This window comes from Mesoplodon mirus, assembly GCF_964341445.2.
Source record: "Mesoplodon mirus genome assembly, chromosome: 13".
NCBI classification, from domain to species: Eukaryota; Metazoa; Chordata; class Mammalia; order Artiodactyla; family Ziphiidae; genus Mesoplodon; species Mesoplodon mirus.
This window is the reverse complement of record NC_138989.1, coordinates 9,704,426-9,717,550: the sequence shown is the minus strand read 5'-3', so window position 1 is coordinate 9,717,550 and position 13,125 is coordinate 9,704,426. Positions and strand designations below refer to the sequence as shown.

The 13,125-nt window shown below is 36.5% G+C and overlaps 1 protein-coding gene across 12 annotated transcripts in view; it reads left to right on the top strand.

Moving 5' to 3' along the window:
- The window catches only part of ATXN2 (ataxin 2), a 134,690-nt gene that overhangs the window by 108,191 nt on the left and 13,374 nt on the right, over positions 1–13,125 (top strand). For 10 of the 12 annotated variants that reach the window (XR_014295781.1, XM_082641222.1, XM_082641220.1 and 7 more), the window contains exons 19-22: positions 3,246–3,430; positions 3,758–3,890; positions 7,665–7,718; positions 12,640–12,785. Coding sequence is in view for 11 of the 12 variants with exons in the window: in XM_082641222.1 (XP_082497348.1) it covers positions 3,246–3,430; positions 3,758–3,890; positions 7,665–7,718; positions 12,640–12,785 (518 nt within the window). In the remaining variant the exon portion in view is untranslated. The remainder of the gene's footprint in view (positions 1–3,245; positions 3,431–3,757; positions 3,891–7,664; positions 7,719–12,639; positions 12,786–13,125) is intronic. The other 2 variants (XM_082641214.1, XM_082641223.1) reach the window with 1 other exon arrangement.

Here is a 13,125-nt window from a genome sequence, read left to right as displayed (position 1 = left end):
TGTGTACTTTTATTAGGAGTCTGTGTGTCTTTTTTTTTTTTTTTTTTTTTCTGGATAGTAGGAGTAACTTGGCTGCCTTATCTATCCAGGATAACATTTCATACCAGCTCTTCTCTGTTTGTTTTAGCAGCACTGACAATCACTCTCTAGCGCTAGATTTATTCTTTCATTCAGGATTGCAAAATGGCATTCTCATTCTGTCATCTCTTTTTCAATTATTAGCTGGACTATTTCTATAAAGAAAAACTTCACCTTGTCAAACTATTTGGTTACCATGAGGTACAGTTTGTGAAAGAAAGGCAGCTAAACTGCCCATCATTTCAAGGCAGTTCTCAAAATAATGAGTTGGTTTCCTATTATCCCTAAAGGTTGACCAGTGAGGGTTTGTTGTTGTTGTTCTATTAGTATGAACTCCTGGGTTTTAATATTCAGTTTGCCAATTGGCATTTTCATTAGAACTACATTAAATTTATAAATACATAATTTAGAAATTAACTTAGAGGAGAATTGCTATCTTTATATTGTCTTCCTATCCATGAACAAATGATGCCTTTCTGCTTGTTTAAATCTGCTTCTCCACCTTCAGTAGTTGTTTTGTTTGTTTTATTTGTTTTTATTTTTGGCTGTGTTGGGTCTTCATTGCTGTGCACGGGCTTTCTCTAGTTGCGGCAAGCAGGGGCTACTCTTCATTGCAGTGCACAGGCTTTTCATTGTTGTGGCTTCTCTTGTTGTGGAGCACAGGCTCTAGGCACATGGGCTTCAGTAGTTGTGGCACGTGGGCTCAGTAGTTGTGGCGCACGGGCTTACTTGCTCCGCGGCATGTGGGATCTTCCCGGGCCAGGGCTTGAACCCAGGTTCCCTGCATTGGCAAGCGGATTCTTAACCACTGCACCGCCAGGGAAGCCCCTTCAGTAGTATTTTTAAGTTTCTCTTAAAGGTTTTATGTGTTTCTTCAGTTTTTGCCTTAGGTATTTTCTTTTTTTATTGTTAATGTAAAGTGGGTTCATCTTTTCCATTGCATCTTCTATGTCTATGAAGGCTATTTGCCGTCTTTATGTTAATCTTATATCCTGCTGATTTACTCTTCAAATAACATGGAAAATTAAGGACTTGCTTCTGAAATGCAGCCATAGATCATATAAGGCATATCTTTCCTTCATGATAGTAGTGCCTTTTTTCACAAAACCACCTCTTTGTCTTCTTGGTGCGTAATGCAGTGTTACCATTTTTGCGTCCTGTGAGAAAAATTTAGTTGTATTTGAAAATATGCTGAAGTCAGGAACATTTTGGGACAGATATTCTTTGTGTGTGGGGTTAGACGGGGTGGGGTCTGTGCATTATAGGATGTTTATTAGCATCCCTGGCCTCTGCCCATTAGATGCTAGTAGTATCCTCCCCTTCTCTAATTGTGACAACCAAAAATGTCTCCAGATGTTGCCAAATGCCCCTTGAAAGGCAAAATTGCTGCCAGTTGAAAATCATTGACGTAAGGAAACGGCTGAAGTATGGCCAGTCTAAACTGTGGTTTAAGATTAAGGTAGATTCAGTTTGGGTGGGTGGGGGGTTATACAACCATAAAACCAGATATATCTCTGTGTATTATATCTTTTAAGATTTTGTTCAAGCATTGTTTGTTTTGTTTTTTGTTCTTTTAATTTTTAGTTTTTGGCTGTGCTGTGTCTTCGTTGCTGCGTGCAGGCTTCTCATTGCGGTGGCTTCTCTTCTGCGGAGTATGGGCTCTAGGTGTGCAGGCTTCAGTAGCTGCAGCACATGGGTTCAGTAGTTGTGGCTCGTGGCCCCTAGAGCACAGGCTCAGTAGTTGTGGCGCACAGGCTTAGTTGCTCCGCGGCATGTGGGATCTTCCCGGACCAGGGCTCGAACCTGTGTCCCCTGCATTGGCAGGTGAATTCTTAACTACTGAGCCCCCAGGGAAGTCCCAAGCATTGTTTTTATAACTAGAATTTTTTATTTTTAAAAATCAGTAAACTTGACTGGCTTTTTGAAAAAAAATTTTAATATGTGAGGGTTGTAAAGTATGAAAAGAGATAGTGATAGTGAGTAAGTTAAGCTTATTTAGCTTAATTAGACAAACTTTCATGTGATAAAAATGATATTTGAGTTTGGGGTGGCTTTTCTTTACTAGAAGGGTGTACTTTTTCAATATGTGGGAATCTCAAGATTAAATTCAGAACAATATTACCTAATTGGTTTTCTCTGTTTTCAAGTTTGCTTTTCTGACTAGATAACACAGTGTATAACTAGCTCTCCTAAGTATCAGCAACAGTCATTAAATTTTTAGCAAAAAATTTCAAATATTAAAAGAAAAGACAAATTCTGTGTCTACATTAGCAGTTACCTGTGTAGCCAATTTTGATGATTTTGTGAACATGTGAAGTTACACATTCTTTGTAGCTTGCTGTAAGCAGTGGTTCACAACTTCTTCCCTCAAGTGGCTTGGTTAACATAGCACCATAAACCCATCACAGACAACAGCCAGTGCTGTAATAAACATGTGAGGAAAAGGTACACAGAGCATGCAGCTAGCTGTTTTGCGGGGGACTGGGAAAGACGATACAGAGGAGATGACAGTTGAGCTAAATTGTTAACTAGAGCTTTAAGGGAGGAGATTACAGGCAGAAATTTGTGTGGAGTAATAAAAGACAAAAAGTAATGTTTTAAAAGAGCTATTGCAGTTTTTAAAAAGCGCTCCATGGTAGCGTGTGATGCTATGTTTGAGAAAGCAAGAGTTCAGTGGTAGGAAATTTAGAAAGATGGAGTTAAGTGTTGGGTCTGTTCTGGCTTTTTTGTTGTACTTTTGTTTTCCTTTGAATAAAATCCAGTGCCCTTCTCTAGCAATGGCATAATTCAGTGTCTCAAACAGGGTGTATATGAGAAGTATGAGGGAAATGTTTCCTAGTGCTGTAAGCCTTGTAATTACAGGGACTTGATGAAGTCCGGGGGTCGTCACAGAGTATCTCTCTGAGAATGTTGCTCTCAAGCTGACACTTGATGGACAAGTAAAAATTTTCCAACCTGGCAGTAGGGGATTGGGGTTTGAGGCTGAGGAATAGCATATATGATAGGAAAACAGCCCATAGTGGCTGAAGGGGGATGAGTGTGGTATAACATGGCATCGGAGAGGTAGGCTTTGACCCAATCATGCAGAGCCTTATGGACCATGTTCGTGTATTTTATGCTAATAAGGAGCTGCTGTGCTCTAATATTATGTCGTTTTTTTCCTGCAGTACCAAATATGCCCCAACAACGGCAAGACCAACATCATCAGAGTACCATGATGCACCCAGCCTCAGCAGCAGGCCCACCAATTGTGGCCACCCCACCAGCTTATTCCACACAATATGTTGCCTATAGTCCCCAGCAGTTTCCAAATCAGCCTCTTGTTCAGCATGTGCCACATTATCAGTCTCAGGTAAGCCTGATATGACCTAATAACTCTTAACTGTTGTTCCATTGAAATAACTTTTAGTATGGTAAAGGGGTTTTTCCTTTATATTTTGTGCTATATGTTAACGGTGGGGTAGGCAGCTAAGGATTTGGGGGTCATTTTTAACCTCATAGAAAGTTGCTGATCAGTATAAGTGTTTCAAAGGCTAAATCCTTTCTAGCCAAGAAAGGATTTAGAATTTTAGGAGTTGTTTCTGGAAACCTGGAAACCATGGAGTTAAGACATAACTAAAATCTACTTGACTGTATCTGGTACTTTAATGTTTTTTCTTTATTTTTTGTTTGAATACAGCATCCTCATGTCTATAGTCCTGTAATACAGGGTAATGCTAGAATGATGGCACCACCAACACATGCCCAGCCTGGTTTAGTATCTTCTTCAGCAACTCAGTACGGGGCTCATGAGCAGACGCATGCGATGTATGGTAGGAAGCACTTTTTTTGTCTTTTTCCATGTGTGTGACTATTCCTACTGTGTTTTTAAGCTCTGAAAAGATGCTCTGTTTAAGAATAACTCTGCCTTTTATGACATTGAGGGTCAAGAATCTAAAGAAAAGATGAATCCATTTCTCTCTCCAACCTCTATAAGTCTTGGCAAATCATTTCTACTTTGAAATTTCTCTCTGTTCCATTGTCTCTGTTTAACTAAAATGTAATAATGTGTGTAAAAGCATCTTTTGTGGAGAAAGGTATCTTTCTCCTCTTCCTCATCAGTAACATCATTTGGTATACCCTTCCTAAGGCATGCAAGAAAGTTTTACCGTAATGAAAGCAAGAAAACATTCTGCTTCACTCCTTACTCTGGGGGTCACTGACATTGCATATTTTATTGCTATTTGTTACAATGCTACTGTGTTTCTGCATCATGCTGTATTTCAAGTGGTCGGAATTGTGTAATATTAGATCTGTTTTTGACAGATTCATACTTTAAATGAGTATACAGTGATAAAATGAAAATGAAAAGTATTCTATATAAAATTAAACGATATATCTGAGTAATAAGCAAAATTACCATCTTAGTTTTGTGGCCGGAGAACTTTGTGCAAGTCAACTTTGCAACTGTCTAAAGTAATAAAATAATATTGTTTTCAACGTTAGAATTTAAAATAAGATTTCCGCTTATATTTTGTAATATAGAATTAATGGGTCATCCCATATTATATTTTTCAAAATGCACCTTTAATTAGTACCAGTTTATTAAGATCTAAATTTTGTTTTGAACTTTTCTGAGAACTCGTGTACTGTCATTCAGATTTTCCCATTGGCATTTCAGTTTTTTGGAGAGGGAGAGAAATTTAAGTTTATTCATACAATTGAAAAGTGAACCACTGTGAAAAGGAAATTAATATTACATGTAACTACATGGACATTTCATTTTTTAAACCTCTAAACTTTTTGAGTGACTAATAAGAATATAAAAGCTTTCATTTTTTTTAACTTTAGATAAGAGTTTATAACATTTTGTAGGTTTATAGGAATAGGACTCAGGCAGCAACAATCATTCTTGTCACCTGGAACCCACTGCTAATGTTTTCTTTCTGGAGGCATGCTCCTTTACCACTGGTTCACAAATGATAGGAATTTTACATGATTAAAGGCTTTTTTTTTTAATAAAATACTTGTCAGATCTTAATTTTCCACACTTAAAATTTTCTCTTGTTGATTGTGCTCTTTAAATTAAAATGATGTGATTGCTCCATTTTGAAAAACATTTCTTTCAAGAAGCCCATCTATAATTTAATTGAAACATTGACATACTGATTTGGCTTATGATTTTGATTGTGATCGCCTATCATTGGCTTGTCTTTAGTTGTCTTAACCAGGACTAAGTATGTGTGAAAAGGCACCACTGATTTATCACACTAATTTTTATGCAATTTGTATACATTTCAATAATTTTCCAGTTTGCTAAAGTCTTAGGTGACACAGTTTATTATGATTGTTTATTATACATATTATACATTTCTGAATACATCTTGACATAACAAGTGGAAAAAACATTTCTTTCTTCCCATTTTCTGGGATACTCCCCTCGGCATAAGATCTGAAACTTGAGCTAAAATTTCCATTGCTTTTAGAGAATAGCTATTTGTGTGCCTACACCTTTGAGACATTGTAGTAATACTGTGATGTCAAGCAGGCTCTTTCTCCTCAGTGTATATTCACTCACTACCAACATCTGACTTTGTCTGTTGATTGGATGTTCATTGGTTTGAAACAGCCAGTACAGTAAATACTGTATTTGAGGCACTAATGGTTTTTAGAACTACCTTCCCAGAATATTTCCATTTGAAAAGCAGTTGATCTTAGACCCTGAAGTCCATTCAAGTGTGGGTAAATAGTAAATATTGCAAAGAAACAAAATACTAGACCTAATGCCCAGTGAAATCTGGAATGAATTAGTCATCAAAGCTAGTTCTTTGATACCAGGAGAAAGTTGCTCAACCAAATCTGAATTACTCTCCTGCAGTTTACACAGATTGTATTATATTTCATTGATGTGTGTTGATGAGGGCAGCTAGGGGCAAAGCTGTAGATTTGGTATGATTGTTGCTGGTTCTGTTTTAGATACTTCATACCCTAAAGAGAATACTGGGAAATGAATTGGTTTGTTCTTTACCACAATAAGCCATAATTTATTTCAGTTATTTTAGATCTTCCAAATCCAGTTATGCTGAATATAGACAAATTTTAAATACGTTATTTTAAACTATAAGACAAAACTTGCATAGAAATGCTAATTTTATATTCATTTCCCTTGAACAGTTTATATTTTATATTCCAAAAGGAACCAAATATTTTGAGTATGAATTATATTTATTCTTAAGCTACATCCTATCTAGGTTTTTTTAAACTTCTAATGCAAACAAAAGAATATGCACCCAGATGTTAATGACAATTGTGTGTCACCTTTTTGTCATTCATTGTTATGGTCATAGCAAAAGCCTTTGTGAATAGAAATGACTACAAAATGAAAGGCTGGTTATTGTTTTTAAATTTTTTGGTGTATTTAATATAAATAGGCTAACAGATCACTGAACATTTAAATTATTAGGAGATACATTCTAAGAATTGTTGACCTTGTACTCTTTCTAGATATCTTAGGAAGGACTTTGATCACAAACTTCATCTCTTTGACCTTAACTTTTTTTTTTTTTTTTTTTGCGGTATGTGGGCCTCTCACTGTTGTGGCCTCTCCCATTGCGGAGCACAGGCTCAGCGGCCATGGCTCACGGGCCCAGCCGCCTCGCGGCATGTGGGATCTTCCGGGACCGGTGCACGAACCCGTATCCCCTGCATTGGCAGGCGGACTCTCAACCACTGCGCCACCAGGGAAGCCCTCTTTGACCTTAACTTTAACTTCACTTTCATCATTGCCTCTGCCCTCTTCCTCCTAATAAGTTACTCTTTGTTTCCTTAACATCTAGTCTTACAATTCATCTCATTTGGTTTCATTCGTCTAACTTTGTTTTCCCTTTTAGAAACAGTAATAATGAAATTTTCTCTACTCAGAAAGAGTTAAATCCAGAATCCTTTTTTTGGTTTATTTTTGGTAGTTTAATGCAAATAAATTCGAAAATACAGTAGGCAAAAAGATTTAAAGTGCACCTATTAATCTTCTCCCTTACAATCACCGGTTAACATTTTGGTGCATATCCTTCCAAGTGTACTCAGACACACACACGCACACACCTTTATGTAGACGGTTTAATAAGAAATATCATACCCTTGTTTAATATTATGGTTTCTGAATTTTTGTATCCATTACCAGATGCCTAGTTAACACCTTACAGAATAAGGTGTAAAGTGACATTTCTATTAATGATTTGCAAAATTGGATTAGTCTTTTAAATTAAACTTGGTAAATATTATTTTGTTTTGGTACATTATTTATATCAAGGTTGTTCAGTGGAATGCAATGTTGGTCTTTTTATTAGATAATAACTTTATTCCTTTCATTTAAGTAAGTGAGCATGTGGTACTTGACAACCCAATACAGAAGAAAAGTGTCTTTTGCTTCAGCCCTATCTTATTTAATTTTGTAGTGATGTTTAAAGTGCTTGTCATCTCTTGTAAAGTAAGAAAAATGAGTTATGTGTGAATACAAAAAGAAATTACTAAATATGTCAACCTTTCCAGAAAATTAGGAAAATGCACACCTTAAAAGGCTAATTAACCTTTCTATTTCCCAAATTCAGCATGTCCCAAATTACCATACAACAAGGAGACAAGCCCTTCTTTCTACTTTGCCAGTGAGTTGGGTTTTTTATACTAATTTTAATTGAACAGTAAAACACTTTTTAAAGAATACATGTTAAGGGAGTAGACTTGTTGAGCAATCTTTTCCTTGTGCCAGACAAAATCATTAAAAAATATATATATATATATGAAAATAATTCAGTTTTTAAAAAGGAAATATAACCCAGCTTAAGAAAGCTGGAGTTAATTTAAAAATTGAGTTGTTTCAGAAATTAATTTTTGCATACCAAGCAAACATGTGACTGTTTTGGAAATGCCTAATACTCTCCTTGTTCAGAGAAACTTTTCCTGAACAGCCGTTTTTAAAACAAAGCAAAGCAAGCCACAAGCTTAAAACATTAGTTTTTTTTTTTAGTATCCTGGTAAGAAAAAATTTATCCTTTCAAGGATTTTTAATTGAATAGGGTTGAAATACTAGGGGAGGAACGTTTCTGTATTTTCAGTCTTTGCATGACTACAGGTTTATGATATTCAGGTAGCAGACACCTCATGGATGTCTTGAGTTTAAGCAGGAAAGCATGACCTAGCATCTACCAGAGATTGTCTTTGGCAACACCAGCCCCCTCTCACCACCAGTGGAAAGGTAAATGATTGCTCCTAAATGGAGGAAGTCTGAGCAGGGATTGCTTTTGGAAATGAACTCGTAAGGTTTGTTTTCTCTATTTGTAGGGAAATTTTAAAATAAGGCTTATTCATGGGCTTTTGGTATTTGGATGGGAAAGTCACTAACTTGCAGAATCCTTTAGAAATGTATGACAGTATATGTCGCTTTATGTGAAATACTATATTCTAGGGGATATTAAGGATTAAAATTTTGCTAGAGACTAAATTTTAAATTACTGTAGAATGACTGAATGTCTGAATATACTAGATGCCAAATTTTAAAAAGCATTTAGAAAACATTTTGACTTAAATTTTCATTAATTGTGCCTTGACTTGGTATCCAAAAATAAGTGCATACATATTATTTATTTGGTGCTAGGAAATGTTAACAAATTTAATCCTTTAATAGATGCTCTTTAAAAAGGAGTCTTGCTGTATATATAACTGTTAAAGGGAAACTATGTATGTGGTATAGTATATAAAAGACACTGTCAGTAATTCTATTATGTACTCAGTTTGAGGTCTCAAATGTAGTTATCCTCACCATCTTACTGTCTCTGTTAGTAGTTTTGGAGTCAGTTTCCTGGTAAGTAGCTAAAAGGTCCTTAATCATCACACCTAAGCATTAACTGCCTTAGCACAACTTTCCCTAAAAGAGAGTATCAGTACTTTTAAAAGAAACTAACAGTGGGGCTGCTATTTGTAACTTAATTTGCTCTTTCATACCCCACCCCCACCCCCTTCTAAGCATTTTGTCCTGGTTTGTTTGGTCTAGTTGCCTTTTATTCCCCTTTTAAAGAGTTTTCAACTTTCCTGTACTTCCTTTTTTCTGAATTTAACATCAGATTTTAAAGTTGGGAGATTTTGTTTTGTTTCATTTTTAAAGTTTTGCCGTGCTGGTGTTCTCTCATGTCTTGTGCATCCAAGGTCAAAAATGACAAAACCTAGTTATTAAATTAGGTTTAATTTAATAACTTCTATATTAAATTAAATGCACATCTCTATGGACTGCATTGGCTTCAGTAAGATCATGGCTTAGGAAATGATTTTTGGATTGTGGTTAGTGTTTTGAGGATTTGACAAATCACATAATTAGAGTTTTAAACATTTATATCGAGGAACACAGTGAGCGGGAAACTTCTGGACTGGGTCTGGCCCAAAAAATAGTTATTTCTTTGATTAGCTTAAACTAATCCAGGTTTCATGAAGGCAACTTAGGTTTTATAAATAGAAGTTTAACTGATGGATAGCTAAATCAGAATTTTGAAGAAAAATCACTTTATTTTTAACCTCTCTGGAATCTTTAGCTAATGAGCATGTATAATAAGAGCAGTTAAATGATAGGCTTAGCTCAGGAAAGCCCAGAATTTACTGCCTTTCACGCTCCACTTCTCCCTTTCCCTAATTCTCTTAGATTTTTCCCCTCATTTACTCTGTCTTGGTTCCTTCCTCTTATCTCTCTCTCCCCCCTCCCCTCTTTTAGCCTTCCCCCCTGCCCCCCAGCCTTTTAATTTCCCTCTTATCCTACTTGTCTTTGTCTCCTTCTTAACTGGCCTTTCAAGGAACCAAAGTATATTTTTGTTGTTTTTACTATTAAAGTGTATAAGTTCCACATTTTCCCCAATTAGCTACTCAGTTTTCATATTTGAAGGGGGGAAAAGAATTCCTGGGTAAGGTACTTGCTTAGCAAACATCTTTAAGCAAGATGATGAACAAAGGAAGATATTTCTAATCAAACATCCTCACATTTTATTTGTAGCCTATGATGTATGTTTAAATCTGCTTAATTTTTCTTATAATGCATTGCAGTTTATTGGTGTTTAGATAGGGAAAGGATTTTTTTTTAAACAAAAGCCTATGTAAGGTGCATTCAGCTTGGATTACTTGAAGTATTTATGCTATGAATGCAAATGACATATAGATTAGAATACTCTATCCTTATAACCTTTCAGTATTGGTAAACTATCACAGAAATGACTTTTTTAAATGCATAGTAAAAAATACTTCCATCTTTAATTCTCTCCAAATAATTTCAAGATTTTAACATTTTTCTAATTGACGAATAAATTATGAGACTTCATGGGTGTAATTATTCTCTTTGTGATGGCCATGCTTTTTTATGTATGAATATTAATAAAATAGCACCCAGCTAGAGTTGATTATTGTTACTTTTTATTTCCTTAATACTTTGCTTAAAAGGTAATTAAAAATGAAATTTAAAACTTTTTGGTACAAAAGTTTCTTGAATAAATAAGTTTAAATAAATAGAAACTCTGAGATTCTGTACTCTATGAAACCTCATAAATAGAATTTGTATTCGGGAATTGCTTTCCCCCAGACAGATTAGAATTGTTACAAATGAAACATTTAAGAAATCGTAGGGAGGATTTTAATGCAAGTGGTTTGAAAATAAGGGAGCATGAATGACTCTAGATATCACTATTCAATAAAACTTTCTGTGATGAAGGAAATGTGCTACAAATAATGATGTCCAGTCAGTAGCCACTAGCTACATGTAGCTGTTCTAATCATTTAAAAATAAATTTGAAAAATAAGTGTAAGATTTTTACAAGAACAAGGGTTCAAAATTTATCTCAAGTCTTTTAGACTAAGTCAGTGCCCAGATAGTTTTGGGGGTCAGAAGCTTAACTTAATAAATATGATGGTGAAGAATGGCCTTTTAATAAGCCAATGAATTAGAAAAACGACAATGACTACTTTCATAGATTCATGGGACTGTGAAACTCAAGAAAGCTGTTAGCACATTATTTTTCCCATGTCCCAGAAAACTGTCACTGACTTCTTGAAAAAACCCAAAGAATACGTTGCCAGTTTTCCTTGTTGATATGTTCCAGTGTATGTTAACTGTTACAGCTAGGGGATTTTCCCAGTGTATAAACAAAAGTGCTTTGTTTAATCTGGGAGTTAACTTAGTATAGATGCCCACTGTGGTGCTGGCAGTGGATGCACAGGTGATCCTAGCACTGCTCTTTGCCTCACCCTTCTCTCTTTGAAGGATACGTATACAGTTGAGGAGATGACGACCAGCTGGGCTGGAATGTTGGCCCTTGGCCCTACAATGTCAGGCATTATAGAATTGTTTCACGTGCCTAACCCTCTGCATAACATTTACATTGGACTCATCCAGAGTCATCTATGCTGGTAACTCTCAGCAGCTGGCCTATTAGACTGCTGTTGTTAGGGTACCTGATCCCAAAGTAGTGCTTGCTTCTCCCCATCAGTCCCCTTATATGTAACACCATACGAAGAATGTGAAGAACTATTCTGGAATTGACACATTGACTTCCAAGAGGAGATACATCTTGAGAATATTGTCCTCAGCTCATTGCCACATCATGGTTAGATTTTTATCAGTGTGCTGTCAGTAGTCACTGGAAGCAATGAACCCATCTTGTGCTTTTGATTCTCAAGTTGCTGTTTGGGGATGACATGAACAAATGAATTTATACCTCATCTCCCTGTTTTGTGCCAAGGTATGGTCTGTGCTGAGATTCACAAAGAATTGGCTTTGGGTTCTTAGCTTTAATGAACACACTTTTACTTAAACTAGCTCATCGTATTTCCTTTGAGGTTACTCTAGCTAGTAAAATTCTTTTTAAAGGCTAGAATACTTTGAAGGGAATTCGTTTTTCTACATAGTTTAGGTAATCCCATTTACTAGATTTTATAAAGCAAAGATGAGAGATCTTGAGCAGGGAGGCCTAGAGAATGAACTGAGTGGCAGGGTGGCTTCTGTGATCAGCTGAGAGAGATTGTGGTCATTTGGCCCTGAAGATAGAGCCCTGACCTTGCCACACACGTTATCCAGCCCCTTACTACAGGCCTGATATAGTCTGTGCCCACGGGACACTGCATCAGGTCCAGGGCAGTAGCATGGTGAGGTTAGCCAGATGATGGCCTTGAGCTAAATGTGTGTGTGTGAGAGAGAGAGAGAGAGACAGAGAGACAGAGACAGATCGCAGAGGGGGGATTGTTTGAATTGTTTCTGTCTACGCCTTTAAGTTGCCTTTTCAGGAAACCTAGTGACTGTTTTAGAAGTAAATTTAATTAGATTTTGATATAATGTGTACAGCTGTGTTATATGAATAAAATGCTAGTCTGACTGTTAAGCAGTAACTCCCCGTTTATTTTTTTAAGAAGTGGGTGGTTTAAATGGAGTCAAATACAGAGATTGGTTAGGCATTGAGCATCAAGAAGCCTGTGGATGAGCTGAAAGTTGATGAGGCATAGAGGAGCGATTAAGAGCATGACACCTGTCAATTATACACATTTCTTTTCCTTTCACTTTAGTTTCCACTGGCTCCCTTGCTCAGCAGTATGCGCACCCTAATGCTACCTTGCACCCTCATACTCCACATCCTCAGCCTTCAGCTACCCCCACTGGACAGCAGCAAAGCCAACATGGTGGAAGCCATCCTGCACCCAGTCCTGTTCAGGTAAGGAGGAACTGAGAGGCCTTCACCAGAATTGCTTCATCGTTCTGTTTATTGAGTGTTTTCTTCAGTGCCAGGCAAGATGCTAGGTACCACGTGATCAAAACACCGAGCAGCCCTGCCTCATGGAGCCAGTGTACAGCTCTGCAGGCTGTGCCCCCAGGTTTAAATCACCTTAAGGTACATATTGAGAATAAGGTGATGGGGTAAGTTCTGGAAACTTAACCAATATTGAAAAATCTAACATAAAGTAAGGAATTGGCTTGGGACTTTTTAAAAATCTCATTTCTAATGTTTACCTGATGAGGGTGTTTGTTGTTTTTGTTTTTGTTTTTTTTTCTAT